Below are 16,086 nucleotides of genomic sequence, written 5' to 3' on the forward strand. Positions count from 1 at the left end.
GAGAAGTCTGGCAGGTCTCTCAATGTCCAAGCTGCTACTTTATTCTCTGGTCCAACATCCCTCCAGTGTGATGTGTGCCCCTTCCTCACATTGCACTCCACGTAGTGACGTTGGCAGCTCACTTTCCCTACCACTAGCCATACCCAAGGGCCATATTCAGCAGTCCAGCCCCACCACATGCAAGGTGTATTTCCATTGCCTGCCTTTCCTCAAGCCCTCCCCTAAAGACAGCACAGTTGCCAACACACACAGAACATTCTGCCACAGCAGAGTTACCCCTCGATGATCCCTACATTTGTGGTTGCCAGGATTAATACCCCATGGAAAAACTTTGATCAGCTGGAACTGGAGCAGAATCACACCTCACAGAGAAAGGGCATGCTGCAAACCACACAGCCTCTTCCTGTAATTGGCTGTAAACAGTCTACAACACTTCTCTTTGTGCAGCTTTATCCAAAAATAAAATCCCTTCAGGCTGCGGTAGACCTCACTTTGATGTTCGTGGGAACAGCACTCTCAAATTATATGCAGTACACGGCACACGGGCTGCATTGTGTAGCAGTTCAACGCCAGTGACAGTCTATGGCTTATACTTAAGCACTGAAATATAGCTGAACTTCCTTTGGTAACACTAAGGTCAGCTTCAGGTCAATTTATCCCTTCCTGTACTCCCATAAAATAACTACTTTTCTGAATCAGTCTGAGTTTGAACCCTCTGAAAATAGCTTTCCTGGAGTAGATCTTGTCACTACACTGGAATTCACCACTCCTCTGTCCCCAGATAAATGAAATCTGAATTAAGTCCACATGATTAAAAATACCACGTACTTTTAGAAGATACTGTTAATACTTTTTATTAGTCAACTGGTTACTGAACCAAAAACTTTCAATTCATTTAGCAGCATGTTTCTATCTAACCTTTATTCTAATGGGTAAATCTGATTTTCCAGTTAATCAACTCATACAAATTCCATATTGCTTATAGCAAGCTACAACACACCCTACAGCTGTCCGATCCTAATAAATCTTCTCATGCTTTGGACTTGAAATAAGTGACATAAAGCTGAATGTAAGGAGAAGATTTTTTCTTAAGCAGAAAAGCCCACAGAAGGTCTTAAGTTCATCTTCTTGCAATCTGACTACCACATTCCTAGAAGGTAAGGCCAGAGATGGGGCAAATCCTCTGCATGCCCCACAACAGTGAGGGGGATCCTACCGACTGGGAACTCCGTAAATTGACAGAAAGACACATCTACATGTGGCCTTAAAAGACGGTAATGGGGAAACGTTATGTTCCCTTTACGTTCCCTTATGTCCCAGACTTGTTTTTCTGTTGCAGAGCCACACCACTGCCTGCCTTCCCAGCCATGCTTCCCAAGCACAGCCCCAGTTTCATCGCTGGCAACCTGCAGATTTCCAAAGAGCTGATCCCCTCGTCTCTAGGGGAGAGTGACAGCTCCTGCCTCCCTCGCCTCAAAGCTGGAGCCCTTTACTCTGCTCATCTCCAGGAGAAGGAAGGAGAAGAAGGGGGACTTTTGGGGTGATTAGCCTTACCTAGGGTCTCCTGGCCAGTTTCGCAGCGGGGCGCCGGCTCGGTGGCCCTAAGCAGCCCACTGAGGAGGAGCAGGAACCTCAGGACCATGCTGGAGCCCCTTGCGCAGGCAGCACAGTGATGTGGCGCTCGCTGCCTGATGGAGCGGCTCCTCTGCTCAGGCTCCTCTGCTCGGAGCCTCAGCGAGGCTGTGGCTCTCCAAGCTGCAGAGGAAATTAGTGCACTGCAAGGGCATGCCCACGTCTCACAGCATATGCAGTCCAGGCATCAGATTTCAGCTAGCATTTGAGCTTGGAAAGCAAAAGGCTTTGAGACGGAGAGGGAGGAGGAATGAGCTTCCCCCTCCCCTCTGCCTCCCAACTGTCTCCCTCTTGCAGCCTGGTTTACAATTTCATAAACAGTTTCAGCAAAGCGGGGTCCCTGCAGGGATGCGCCTGCCTGCTCCTCAGCCACCGCCTTTGCTCTTCAGGCAGCAGTTTCCTTAAGGGACATGGGAGCTTCGTTACAGCATGTCTCGCTGAAGCCGAGAGAGTGACTGCCTGGAGAGAGCAGGGGGAAAAGAGAGAAAAGCAAACAATCGAAAGCAACTTTCCTCCCGAAGAATGGTATTTCACAACCCACTTAACTGCAAGTTTAAAACACAACATGACAGCAAAGGGACTGTAAGCTGCATCCCCTCCAGCACAGCGAGAATGGAAACCTACAAAATAGCCACCAGGATCCCCCTCTGCATGCTCCTCCTGGGGATTTTACTTAAGATAAGATCCAGTTTACAGAAGCAAACTTGGAGGGATGCCAGTCTTTTCTGTCTATTCTTAAAAAAAATTACTTCATGAAAATGTAGACAAGATCCCAGAACAGCAATACAGGCTTTAACCGGGTGGTAAATCTGTATTAAGTTTATCTTAAATTGATTTTTTTTAGGGTTTTTGTTTGTTTGTTTTCAGAGAAATATGCATTGTATGTTTTTATCCCTATGCAAAAGGTATGGTGGAGAAGTTTGCTTTAGGTAGGATGTGAACTCCTCATATTTTACCTACACATCAAAAAATATCCTGTATCACAGGAAAAGGAATTTTTCTTAAAAAATCTAAACCAAAACAGATGAAAGCATCCTATCTTTCCAGGCTGTGCATGTTCCTTTGAGGACAGATACCTGCTTACACATGAGAGCAGAGGATCTGTGCTTGCAGTCAGAGCACACTGGCTCCTGTTGATCACTATCAGAGAGATCAGCAGGGAGTTATGGTGCTATATGATAATGTAATCAAATAACCCCTCTATAGGGAAACACACTAAAGAGGCTGACAGGGCAGGGCTGTATGCATCTCGAAAAGCAATTGATGTCTCATCATATACGGAAGAGGTTACACTGTGAGATGGATTGGGGAGATCCGCAGGAAAGTACGTCCTCTTCTGCCAGGCTCTGCAAGGCAGGGTAGCTTTTCTTGCCTCCGGGATTTCCTACTAGATCCTGAGACCGCAGAGTCTGCCCTGGGAGTAAACAGCACCAAAGCCCATGAGGGTTCAAAGAACAAACTTCTAAGGACAAGATTATTATTTAGCTACCTTTTTTTCTGCCCTGATCACACAGTAGCATGTCTGGACTCTCAGGAAAAAAAAAAAGCTGATACCAACACAGCTCTGAAAGTGTGGTCGCCAAGGGCAGGAGTACTTCACCTTCTGCCCAGGTCCCCAGCAGCCTGCAGTCGGCTGCCCTGAATACCAACCTGCCACATTCGTACCTGATGTGCTCAGGTACAGCCGAGGGTGCGTCTGAGCCCAAGGCTTGCTGTGTGCCTGGGCCCTGCATTTTGTGTTAAAGGGAAAGAATGAGGCTGCCCAGATGTAGTCTGAGTGATGTGGCTAAATTCCTTACAGCAAAAAAGGCTGTGGAGATTATACCTACAAACAGAAGCTGACCCCCAGTCCTTGGAAATGATGATTTCTTTCTTGTAATTTTCTGCAGGCCTTAAGAGCAAGGTGTGACATCATTCCTATACATCCCAATGCTTTTTGAGGTGAGCTCTGCTGCAGAACTAATCCTTCAGTAGCTGTAATCCCATCAGCTTTCCCCTTCTCTGTCTTTTTCTTGGCATTTTTTTGGTTTCTGCTTGTGATTTCTCACTCAATTTTCCATCCTTCAGCCTAGGCACTATATCCTTGTGAGTGTCTCCTCCCCTCCACTGCACTTCAGGCCACCAGCCCCAGTTTAGATGCCACATACTTCAGGACCATATATTTTAAAATATTAGCAAACATAAGTCCACTTTACCAGGATCCCCCAAAACATTTTGCAAAGCACTGACACCTGCTTTCACCAGCGCTATTAGCCCTACTGTGATACTCCACATTCATACTGTGCTCCATACTTTATCTCAAATACTAATGAGACAAAGTCCCATCACACTGGGAATACTGATTTGGTGTCATCTGGGAATGTCCATTCGTTATTTCCCTGAATTAAATGATTGTTGTATACATTACATCATTTCTTGTTCTCAGGATTATTGTATCCATCTAATATTATTTGTAGCTTGTCTATGCACTGATTTCCACACACACCCCCCCAGTTCAACCCGCCTTTGGGCCATTATATCGTATTCATCAGAATCAAATGGAGACAGTATTTTCTCTGCCTTGGATAAGGCAGTACAACCTAGTGATTAACTTGGATGAGCTCCGGAACAAAAAGAACATTGTGTCTCATCATCATAGCAATATGCTCAGCCTAATTAGCCTTGCCAGGGGTCAGGACTCCTTGGCCTCTGTGCAGACTTTCCAGGACCAGAGCTACCACCTTCACACACAGCTGCAATATGGTACCCTCACTCCTGTGAGTCACCTTGGGTTTCTTTATGACATTGTCTAGAGCTACAGAGTGGTTTTAAGAGGCTACCAACTCAGATGACAGGAGCAGAGCTCTACCCACTCTTTGTGCTTCCAAGGCTATATCCTGCCCCACACCATAATCGTGCACACTGGACTGCCTAGGAGCTCTTTAAAGCTCTTGTCTTTTCATTTTGATTTCTCTTGACTTCCTTAAAGGATCAAGAGGAAGTATTGGGCAGGAGGAGAGACAGAGGCTTTTGGCATTGCTGGCAGAGATTATCCATACCCAAGGTTTTCACATCCAGGTTTGTTCCAAACATGAGAATGGGAGAACTGGCCTGGCTCAGGGTTAGCTCATCCCCCGCAACCCCTGGCGGGTATGGTGTGCTGTACGGCTCCTGTACACACCAACGTGCTGCCGAGCAAGCTCTGCATGGGTATGCACAATGAAGGAGCACTTGGTTCAGTAAGTTACCTGGTTAAGGACTATTCAGTACAACAGAACAAACAAGTAACAAGGAAAGTGATCAATTAAACCCACAGACACTTAGGAATTAATGAGCAGGTGATGAAGGAGACTTTAAAAGGGACCAGAACATGTTGGTCACTGACTAATGGGCCATTAAAGCAACGATTTAGGCACTGCCTTGAAGGGGGCCAGCCTGAACTTTGTCACTGATAAGAAACATGAAATGTGATTAATATTATGGGGTATTAGAAGTGACTTCAGGGACCATGCAAAACTTATTATGGCCTACTTAGGGGAAGGAGCAAAGGGAAGGACCAGAGTGGGTCAGCCACAAGAGTAGGAAAATCAGAGAGGAGGGGGATAAAGGGAACGGCTGCATGCAGGCAGGCTGCCTGGCAGTATGCTCATCTGACTGAATCCTGTGGCTGGTCCCTGCAATCTAGTCTATTTTCCTATTAAAGGCTTTCTTAACTTTTTTTGTCCCCTATGTAATCTCCCTCTCTGACCTAGGTGTGAGTGCTGAAAAGTCAATGTGCCAGCAACTGGAGAGACCAAGGTGTAAGCTGCAAGACCTAAGTGTTAGCGACTGGAGAGACCTGGATGTGTTTATATTTCCTGATTGAATATAATCCTGTGTCCGTGTGTGTGCATGTGTAGTTTGCTAGCAAACTTCAGTCTGGATTAGCAGGCAAGTAGGAGAAGAGTTGCATCTGGAAAGACTCAAGGTCTGAATCAGTGGCTGGGTAAGGGGCCCAGGGTGCAGACATGGCCTGAGAGCTTGTGCTTATATTTGAGGGATCTGTGAATGTGAGCATACGTGTGAACCCAGAGAGTGCGAGCATGTGTGTTTTCACTAGTGAACCTCGATCCTGAAGAGCCAGAGAGGGGCAACAGGACTGGGCTCTCTGTATTTACGTTTATGTGAGTGCCTTTGGTAAAGGCAGGGCTCTTCTGGTATCATGCATGTGTATACGTGTGCATGTGTGCGTGCATGCCACTGTGGGACCCATCCTCACTGCTGGCTGAACCTGCAATTGGGAACAGCAGTAGCTGTACCCACAGGTCTGGGACAGAGAGACCCCTCGACCTCAGAGCACGCCAAGGAAGGGGGAATCCCCAGGTCCTGATTGCCTGGACCTGGCACCCACAAACATCACATCCTTAAAGTCCACTGCACCAACTAAATAAAACCCTCAATAGCTGGCATCAAAAAAGCTCCGAACTTTTTTGTTTCTCAGCTTCCACAGACCTTTTTACATTTGGGCAGGATGTCTATTTGGTACAATGATAAAACATTTACAGCGTAAGTAGGATAGATGGGGGCCTAAGTGACATTAAGGTAATTAGCAACAAAAGTAAATTTCACAGAATCATCTAGATTGGAAAAGACCTTTGAGGTCGTGAAGTCCAACTGTTAACCTAGCACTGCCAAGTCCACCACTAAACCATGTCCCTAAGCACCACATCTACCTGTCTTTTAAATACCTCCAGGGATGGGGACTCAACCACTTCCCTGGGCAGCCTGTTCCAGGGCCTGACTACCCTTTCAGTGAAGAAGTTTTTCCTAATATCCAATCTAAGCCTCCCTTGATTTACCAGTTTGTCACCACCATCTTTCATGGTTACATGCCATAAGGTGTGGAGAACAGAAGGTTTGGAAGGGTTCTTTCATTTACTCTTACCTTAGATTGCCTGTTCTTTTCCTTCTTTCCAAGGGATTTGATCCCAGGCTTTGCAGTGTGTCTTTCTGTGAAGCTCTGTCCATTCCCCTGTGCATGGTTGCCACCTCTGCCTTCCCCTGTAGACCTGCACCTTTCTAAGAGGGAGAGTAGTACACCTACTGCTCCTTCCACCCATACAATATTTCCAGCCATCCAGCATTGCTACCTTGTTTGACTATTTTTCAGCCCATTATTAGTACTCTGTATATCACCTGCCCTTCTCATATGTTTGTTGCGTGTTAACGCTGACTATATGAAACAAGACTACTAGCAGGTATTGCACAGGTGCATGACCAAAACCTAACAGCATTAAAAGCAGCTAGGGAAGGGACAGTTGGGAATAGAGGAATTTCCCCAACTCTGTCTTTATTTCTGGATTTTAGTAGATCTTGTAGGCTTTCCAAGGAGTTGACATCAAGTTCTGGCTTAGGCTTAAATATGATATATTTGCCCCAATTCTAAAAGAATCTTAAAAATGAACAAACAAATCCCAGAGTGATGGGCAGATGTAGCAGCATCAGCTGGATTTAATCATTTGCACTTGAATCACTACAATAAAGCTAAATAATTTTACAAGCTCTTATTGCTGACTGCCTCTTTCCTGATCAGACCTTTCTGTTAGCTTACAGTCCACAGTACAGCAGTAATCCAGAAATCCTCAGACAGCACTAAATACCAAAACTGGTTTATGTCTGTGGCAGGTACTCGAAGTGGGATTAAATCTAATACATTTAACTTGCGTGCATTCTCATGATTCTTACTATTGTCAGAGAAATTTAGTAGAGGGATATATCAGGCTCAGACTGGTTTTCATTACCTGGTCCTTTTACTTTGACTCTGCTGATAGGAGGTTGAACAATAAACAGAAGCAGTGCTGTCCAGGTAACTGTTTTCTGAAGGACATAAACAGGTTGAGATCAAAATGCTACTTCATGGCTTGTTATTCTCTCCCCCACTAGGTGCTAGTGAAGCTGGCAGAATGGTGTATGGCAGCACATCACATCTGCTCCAACACAAAGTCAGCAGACATAGTTTTAGGACTTTACAGTAGTTTAAATTAATCCAGGAGATATTTTCATTTGCACAGCAGAAACCAATCCCCATCCTGCTTTTTTTCCCCTCTTTCAGTTTCTGCAGAACAGGGCAGAGAAGAGGATCTGCTCCCAGGCCAGGCAGGGAGTGAACTAGCAACTTCCTGCAAAGCAACACCACCTTTTTTTTTAAAAACAACTCTTCTGCCTATCTTTGCAAGACCTTACCCCCCTATGCCCTGATTGTGATTCATGCAACAGCAGAGATCTGAGAAAGGTCCATGAGGTCTTTAACTCTTTCAGCTTCTAGGTGCCAAGTTAGAAGAGGAAAACACATTTCTTCTCTAAACAAGTATTTGTCATTCAAATGAACATGCATGTGCATAAGAGAAATGGCTATTTTACTGTAAAGATACACAGACTATTCTGAGCTCTGCATTTGTTAAGAGGAGCAGATATTTTGGGATCTTTCCCTGTGCCTTCTGGGACCATCTACATTATGTTTGGGAAGCTTTTAACTTTCTCACAGAGAATTTTTTCAGCAGTGCCTTTTATGACAATTTTCAATTTGTTCTCCTTAGGACCCACAAGATTAAACCGGCTTTAGAAACTGCCACACATAAACACCAAGTGTCAGAAATTTGGTGGAGACTGAGAGGAGAGAAAAAGACCACACAAACAAGAGTTTTCCTGTTTTCCTACACTGTACCCTAAGAGTTTAACCTAGAATGGCACATGGACTGCAACTTTCTACATGTCTCAAATACTTCATAAATTTCCTGTAGCCTCTAGCAGTGGTTTTTGATCATTATTGACCAATTCCATTGACCAGCACACTAGGGAGGAGGAGTAATGTTCTGGTAGGCTTCGACAGAGTGAACAAGTCTAGCCATGCTCCAAAAATTAATTTTCCTCTTATGGCTCCAAAATTGGACTTTAATTATTTTCTTTTTATTTCTGACATTTTGGCATGTTTTGCCAATTTCTTTCTCCCAGTTTTTCCTAATACACAGGAAACAAAAGCAAGTAATGAGTGGGTGGGATTTTTTCCCCTATTAATATTAGGGTCACAGGTATTTCTTTCCTCCCTGGTTAAATATAATAAATATAAATAAATAAATAAGTTTGCAGCTCTTGAAAAAAATTTAAATCATTTAAATTCAATACAAGTACTGCCAGCGATAATTAAATTCTATTTCCACCTTCTGACTTGTCACAGATTAACTAAGTCAATGACCCACAAAATTAGTTCCTTATACCACTTCCAGGTAATCCACTGAACTGATCCTACCATAACGCAGAAGAATGCAATTAAAGCAGGAAAAGGCCTTACCATCCTAGAAAGATTCAACTGAATACATGCCTTTCTTTTAACATACCCTTCATGTGATCTCTGTGCTTGCTTGGGCTAATCAGTAAGAAATGAAGCCACTCAGAAAATTTCTTTTGATGACAGGAGAAAATGATGTCTAGTTAAAATTCAGCCATGATCAAAGGCACAAGGGATAAAAAAACCTGGAAGGGAACCTGGCACCAGATGGTAGAACGAGACCACAAAGGGACAACAGTAATAAATATGATTTTATATCCAGGAGAACATGTGCAAAATAACATGCACCGATCACCAAACTCTGCTATAAGCACACAATATTATTTAAACTTAATCATTAAAAAGATAGGAGGACCTTGTTATCCTCTCAAAGGCTCCCTCTTATTGCTCCCACATGTAAAGCAGCAAAGCAGGATTACTGCTAAGGGGTTACTGGTAATGCATTTTGTGGTCTTAGCTCAAGATGAGGCCCAAAGGTTACTTTGCCTGACTCCCATAAAGCAAGAAAAATAATACAAATAAGTCAGTGAATCATAGAGCTGAATAAATAACGGCTACAAGGAAGAATAAGTGTGCTCAAAAAAGATCTGTGCTGAGAACTAAAGGTCTGTCTTTTCTTCTGATCACAGATGGAGTATTAAAAATTAATATAAGCTCTACCAGAAAAGAACTTGACAGTCCTATTTTGAGACTCATTTCACTTTGTCTCTTTTCCCTGTCTCACAGAACATTAATACCAAAACATTCAAAAGAAGTCCTCTAGGGTTTGCTTTGCACATTCGCAGAGGTGCTGGGAAGCATTTTGAAAAAGTGACATCGAGTGCTTTAGTTTGTAGATACCTGATGGCGGAACCACTTAATGGACCCCAGTTTATTGAAGGCAGATCCTCCACACTTTCCAAGAAATCAAGCCCTCCAAGGCTGACACTCTCCAGAAAACTGGGTGTCAAACTCGGACAGCAAGGATCAGTAGCCATTTCAGATTATACTGGCATGAGAGCTCTGAGGATTTCAACTTCACTTTCAGAAATAAACTCCCAAGTCAAATCAAGAGCCAAGCCTCACAAAGTCAGGAGAAATAAGCCGTTAAACTAGTTTAAACTGAATGTTTTTAAAGGTATTTAGATGCTTTAAAATTATGTATCAATATACTGAGAGTCTACATCTAACTAAATATCTGGACAATGATTATTTTTAAGTGTCTTAAGATTTGTTTTCTATATCAAGGCTCCAAGTCTTTAGAGTGGCACAGCCTAAATTCCCCCTAAATAGAGAGTGTTTTAACACATAAGGAATTTTAGTTCAGTTTTTATATTCTTCTTTCATTCAAAGAATTCACAAACCATCAGTGGAAACTATGGAGACCAAATATAAAACAATTGTGAGGTCCATTTTTTCCAGACAATCTTTGGAAGACATTTTCTCTAGCCTGTGGTATTCAGGCGAGCTCCACTTGCCATGCTCAAATTGAAGATGTGCTGAATTGCCCACAAAGGACAAAGACCAAAGGTGATGGATAGGGACAGCAAAGGTGGAGAGACCAGGTTGGAGACCATTCTTGGGATCGTGCAGCCAGCATATTCAGCAGGATGACACCCAGCCCCACAGAGGCATCTCAAACAGCCTGCCTGCTCTACAGAGAGCAAACTGACCTCCAGGCTGTTCTCCCAGCTTTATCAAAGTCTACATGGGTATAACCCATGCCAGACCCATATGCAGCATCTCAGCTAAGTTACTTGTAAGAAAGTCATTAGTTCCTAGACATGGATATCTATTTCAAACGTAGTTTGTAACATTATTAGGGGGGGGTGGGAGTGGAGGGGGGTGGGTGGTCACTGGTTCAGGGCTGCCTCATGTGACTTGTTCCAGGGTTCAGCTAGAGAGCTAGAGTCCTGCAGAGCACCGCTATGTGCCACCCTTCTCTCACATTATTGTGCATCCAATGACATTAAAAGCATGATTATTTTCGTCTCAGGAAAAGCATTAACAAATTGGAAGGGATTTGGAGAGAGGCAACAAATAAGATGGGGGCTTAATCATTGACTCATTGTGAGAAATAATTTGAGCTGCTGAATATGTTTTTTTCTTGGCCAAATAAATGACTAATTGGATATTCAGGAGTCTGAAAAAAGAAGTTGTATAGGACAGGCCAAGCCAGAGTTACGAAGGGTCAAGAGAGCAAGAACAGGGCGGTCAGGGAGAGTAAAAGAAAGGCTGTTGGGTCTTAATTACTAGCCACAGGCTAAACTCTGGTAACAATACCAGCCATGGGCTAAACTCTGGGAACAGCTCCATCAATTAGTTAAATCCTTCTCCTGCTTTTCAAAAAGCCAGCATTTTGCATTAAAACCTCTGCCAGTATAAAGTCATCTAGTGTTACTGATATCATGATGTTGCTCTGGTTAAAGATCTGATCCAGAACTGCTAAGTTTGGTACAGATAGGAGAAATGCCTTATCAACCACATATCAAACTAATCTCTATGGGAGAGGTTTCTTCAGCCTACAAGGCTTCAGGACAAGACCCTTAGCAGCTCAAAAGCTGTCATCGGTCATCCTAGCTGCACTATTAGCTCCCTGAGCTACTGCGAGAGTGAGCTCTCTATGACAACTGGGGATGTGGATTTTTTCTAATTTCCCTCAACTTTTCATTTCACTCGGTTATCCTCTACTCTTTTACTATGATTAGGGAATAAAAAAGAAGCAGTGGCTCATCAAAAATATTAATGTTACTTGTCAAAATTTTGATTAGTCAGGGCCTTTCTTTAAAAAACACTGCTAAGCAGGACACCTTTGGAGCACAATATCCAGTGAAATTCCTGCAGGAGTTGAATTTTTAGATTATTGTGCTAGACACAGCTCTCAATAGCTCCTTCTTTCTCCTTGAAGTAAACTACGTTGCACCAGGAGGCAAGTCCAATTTCCAGCTTTCCTCTGTGAGGAAGTCAAGATTTCAAGAAACCTTGCTAGCTCAAAGCCATCCATTTACATACTCCACCTTACGTTGGACCTGTTTAGCTTCAAGTTGCCAAGCAACAGCTACCCTCAAGACTCATCAAATCAATGCAGCAGCAGTATGGGAAATAACAAGGCAAAAGGTCTTGGGATCCATTCATCTGGTTTTTTTTGCAGGTTCATATCATGCAGAATTGAAAGTCAAAAGGTGACTGACACTCTAAGGGCTGAACCTGAGAGCATCAGCATTGGAAGTAGAGACTATGAGCTATCAGGGCAATAACAGACGTTTAGCCATTGCAGAACAACTATGCATCCACATTGGGTAGGTTGCATTTGCTTCCAATCTTCCCTTCGTGAGGCTTATGGGGACAGTAGGTGGGAAGTTTCTTGAAGCTCCAAAAATAAGAATTTTATTTTTATGAGGAATTAATGCTGAACACCTTGATTCAGCCCTAAATGGATATCTGGTAATTTTATCTGAAAGTGAAAATGTGACAGTAGTCATACTACTACTCTCTCTGTGCCACCGACTGCAGAAACAGGTAGGCTGTAATCCCGAGGGACAAAATAGATTCAGTAAGATTGTTCGTTTGATTCCTCTGCCTGCTTTCTTTGTCGAGCACAAAAAAAGTGAGGGGCACAGCTTTCTTTCTAGTATATTTAATTTGCGTGTTACAGTCCTGCTCAGCTTCACAAAATTAAAAACTGAAGAGGCTGTCAGTGGAAAATGAATTAAAAAAACAACAAAAAACCCCACTGAAAACCAAAAGCACAGGAAAAAAAAAAAGTGAGAATGACACCACAATGGCCTGAGGGAATGCATCAAGGAAAGAAGGGGTCTGAATAGCCTGGCTTTCAGGTGACCAGAGAAACCAGAGGGCAGGTAGAGACTTTAAAAGGTGAGGAAGGTGGAGGAAGCATGGGGATTGACTGAGCTTTCAGCAGTTGCAAAGGGAGCACAGGCTAGCAGAGATGCAAAGAGCAAGTGCTGCTGTTCCTGTGTCTGTTCAGCTCTAAGCCCAGAGATGAAAATAACTGAGTAGATGGGAATTTATGAATAATAAGAATAAACTGGATTTTTAAGAAGGAAGGAACAAACCCTAGGTTTGAATCACTTTTCAGAACAAGCCTCAAGTGCTCCTCTGAGAAAGAGTCTAGAAGAAAGGGGTTTACAAGTGCCAAATTCAGTTGGCTGGAGTGATTGTAGATGCTCAGCAAGCCACAGGTATCCATCAGAGGACAGCAGGGGTATACACAGAGAGACATGAGAAAGCTTAGGAACAAACAAGTCTCAGAGGTGTAAATGACCATCAGAGGACTGGAGTGCAGCTTCCTCTATAGCCATATGATCTGCATTTTCAGTCTGCTTAATATCTTTGTGTTATCATTTGAAGAAAAACTTACACTCTTAGATTACATTTCCATTTAGCGCTGTTAATGTGTTTTGCCAGGATAGACAAGAATCTAAGGTTTTTGTTTTTGTTTTTTAATGTGATTAATTCAGTGAGTAGACTTCTTAACTGAGCTGCTCTTAAATGGTCTTTTGGAAAGATTTCTGCAAATTCAGACTTGGACTCTACTGATGAAAACCTTCAAGAAAAATCTTGGCTTACCTCTACCTGAAGTCAATGAAGCCAGGATCCTACCCTTAATGTATTTTCCCCTTCAGTTATGCCTCTGCCCACTAACAACATGGGTGGGATGTAATACATAGATTGGATATAAGCAGCCCTCAGAAGAGGAGCAGGAGCATCATCTTCCCCTTTGTAATAAGTGCTCTACCCACTAAACTTCATCATGTACATAGAGTCCGTGCTGTCTCGTACAGAGCATCTCAAATTCTTATTTGTACAGAGGGAGAGCAGGACCCCTTTCTACCTAGCTTCCAGCCTAGCAGAGGTGACATTCTTCAAGGAGAAGAGAGATCCCCGTCTGAGCTCTCATGCCCAGAGAATACCACTGAAGCTCCATCTAGAAAAGCATAAAAGGGAGCTGTGGCTTCAACACATGCAGCTGTGTTTTATGAGTAAGGGGTGTCTGTCACTCCTTTTTACATGGTGCTGGTGTGGCAAGCTCCTCAGGATGGGAGGAGGAACACCTTGTTCTTGTATCCTAAATAGCTTTCTCCCAGAAATTCAGCTCCACTGTCAACTCTGAGGTATCCCCAGCCATCACGAGAAGCACATTTTTAAATGCCTGAGAAACTTTGAGCAAAAGATCAACAGACAGATTCAGGATGAAAGTGTTTGTCTTCTATTCCTAGGTACCTTCTAAACTGTGTTTCATGCAATTTGATCTTTTCTTGGCTGTGTGGTCTTTCATCTCTCTGTGCCTCAGGTCTGCTGAGAAAAGCAGTTCTAGTACTTCCCTGGCTTCCAGCAAGGTAGTAAGAATAAAAAGATAATGAAGTATTCAGACTACTGTGTGGGGACCCCAAAAGATATTTTAAATGCCTAAAGCAGGCTTCATCAGCAACGACAACAATAAGAGTCTGATTAGCTGAAAAGCCAGATTTCAAGCTGAAAGCCAGTCTGAGCTATGCACCTGTAAGGAGTGATCGGCAGTCATTTGTAAAACAAAGGTCGTGTATCGCCAATTGACATTTTGTTTTACCATGAATAAGGACAAATATGAAACAGAAGACCTAAGCCATGTTCTCGTGAAGATGCACACACATACCCAATCTCCAGTCCCACACCATGGAGCAAGGGCACTGAACAATTTATTTGGTTTCAATAAAACATTCTGAAAATGTGCATCAGGGCTGACAGCTGCAAGCAAAGAGAACAGAGTGGTTTGATATGTAAAGACAGGAATTATAAAAGTGAAAAGAAGGTGGTAATGAGTCTGCCACTTAAGGTCAGGCTTCACTGAAATACAATTAGAGTGCTAAGCCTTCAGCTGAAAAAAAAAATTCAAACTGAGAAAGTGAGTTAAGTAAATCTACTCTGGGGTTAGGCATGAGGATCAGGGGTCATCTTGGAAAGCATTTCAAGATTTCAGTCCACTTGGTTTAGGAAAGGAAACTTAAACATATGCTGGATAGTTTGCTCAAAATTTGCTGGATACAAGCTTGTATATGCCATGTGCAAACAGCAGGTTGCAGTGAAATGGATGAAATATGCACAAAAAAATAACTTAGGTTATGTCCCAAAGTGAATGTTTTTGGGGGTTGTTTGGAGAGTCTTTACTGTCCACAGTGGGCTGCTCAGCAACTTGCACAGGCAATATGTGATAGTGGATTAGACTCAGAAATGAAGATGCTTCAGTTATGGTTGATAACGTTTCTGAAGGCATCTGGTTAAAAAAAGTGGTGTGAGTGGACTGGAATGATCTGTAGTTCTCAACACTCAAAAATACCTTTAGCCGTATGGACGCTATGACATCTAACATGCATGCTTTGCAATATGTTTCATTTGCATAGAGAATGTATGAGAAACCTGGCTGGGAGCAACTCATCATTCATGCATTGCTCACTTACAGAAAAGAGCAGAAGCACCTAGTTTGCATCGTGCACCCTCATGTCCTGGCAAGAAAAACCTGCTGGTAAAGGGAGAAGAGCCAGGGACACGCAGAAACGGGACCAGTCATTTGGCCTGTGTCACATCCATAAGATACAGGGAAAAACAGCTCCAGCTCAGAGAAGGAGCTGGTTGCATGTACGGTGCCAGGTGACATTTTGCTCTCCCCAACTTCTGGCACTGAAAGACATTCATATATTTACAACCTTTCTTAAGGTCATCTCTGCTGTGTCTCCAGCTGAGCCATTAAATATTAATTGGACCTGCTTTACAAAAATAAAAACCAGAACCTTTAATTTACTTGTGTAATTAACACCTCCCACAAACCAGGTGTCCTCCTGAACCAGACCGAACCAGCCATTTGCACTTCACAATCCTGAAATATGCTACATGCTTTTGAGACAGATACACAGTTGCTTGTTCATTCTGCGTGCACAAGTGCACATAATTATTTTGAGAGAAAAAAAAGCCTTAAATACCACAGAAAATATGCCCTCCAGGTGATGTAGTTAAACCTTCCCACTCACATAGGATAGTTCTCTTCAGTTTGGATTTTTTTTTTTTTTTAAGCACTTTACCTAGATGAGTTTGAACATCTTGTCACAGGTCATTTTATTCCACAAGGCTCAATGCTACTAAATTTCTCAAAGAGCTCAGATTTTAACCCATAGCTG

General features: G+C 43.0%; 1 protein-coding gene across 1 annotated transcript in view; it reads right to left on the reverse strand.

Annotated features, from left to right (window-relative positions):
* The window catches only part of CPZ (carboxypeptidase Z), a 38,242-nt gene extending 36,448 nt beyond the window's left edge, over window positions 1-1,794 (reverse strand). The window contains exon 1 of the mRNA XM_009471145.2: window positions 1,555-1,794. Within this exon, the coding sequence (XP_009469420.2) occupies window positions 1,555-1,642 (88 nt within the window). The 5' untranslated portion in view covers window positions 1,643-1,794. The remainder of the gene's footprint in view (window positions 1-1,554) is intronic.
* Between the last annotated feature and the right edge of the window lie 14,292 nt (window positions 1,795-16,086).

Source organism: Nipponia nippon, unplaced genomic scaffold (genome assembly GCF_047370975.1).
Source record: "Nipponia nippon isolate SJK-2023a ecotype South Korea unplaced genomic scaffold, ASM4737097v1 scaffold_6, whole genome shotgun sequence".
Taxonomy (NCBI): Eukaryota; Metazoa; Chordata; class Aves; order Pelecaniformes; family Threskiornithidae; genus Nipponia; species Nipponia nippon.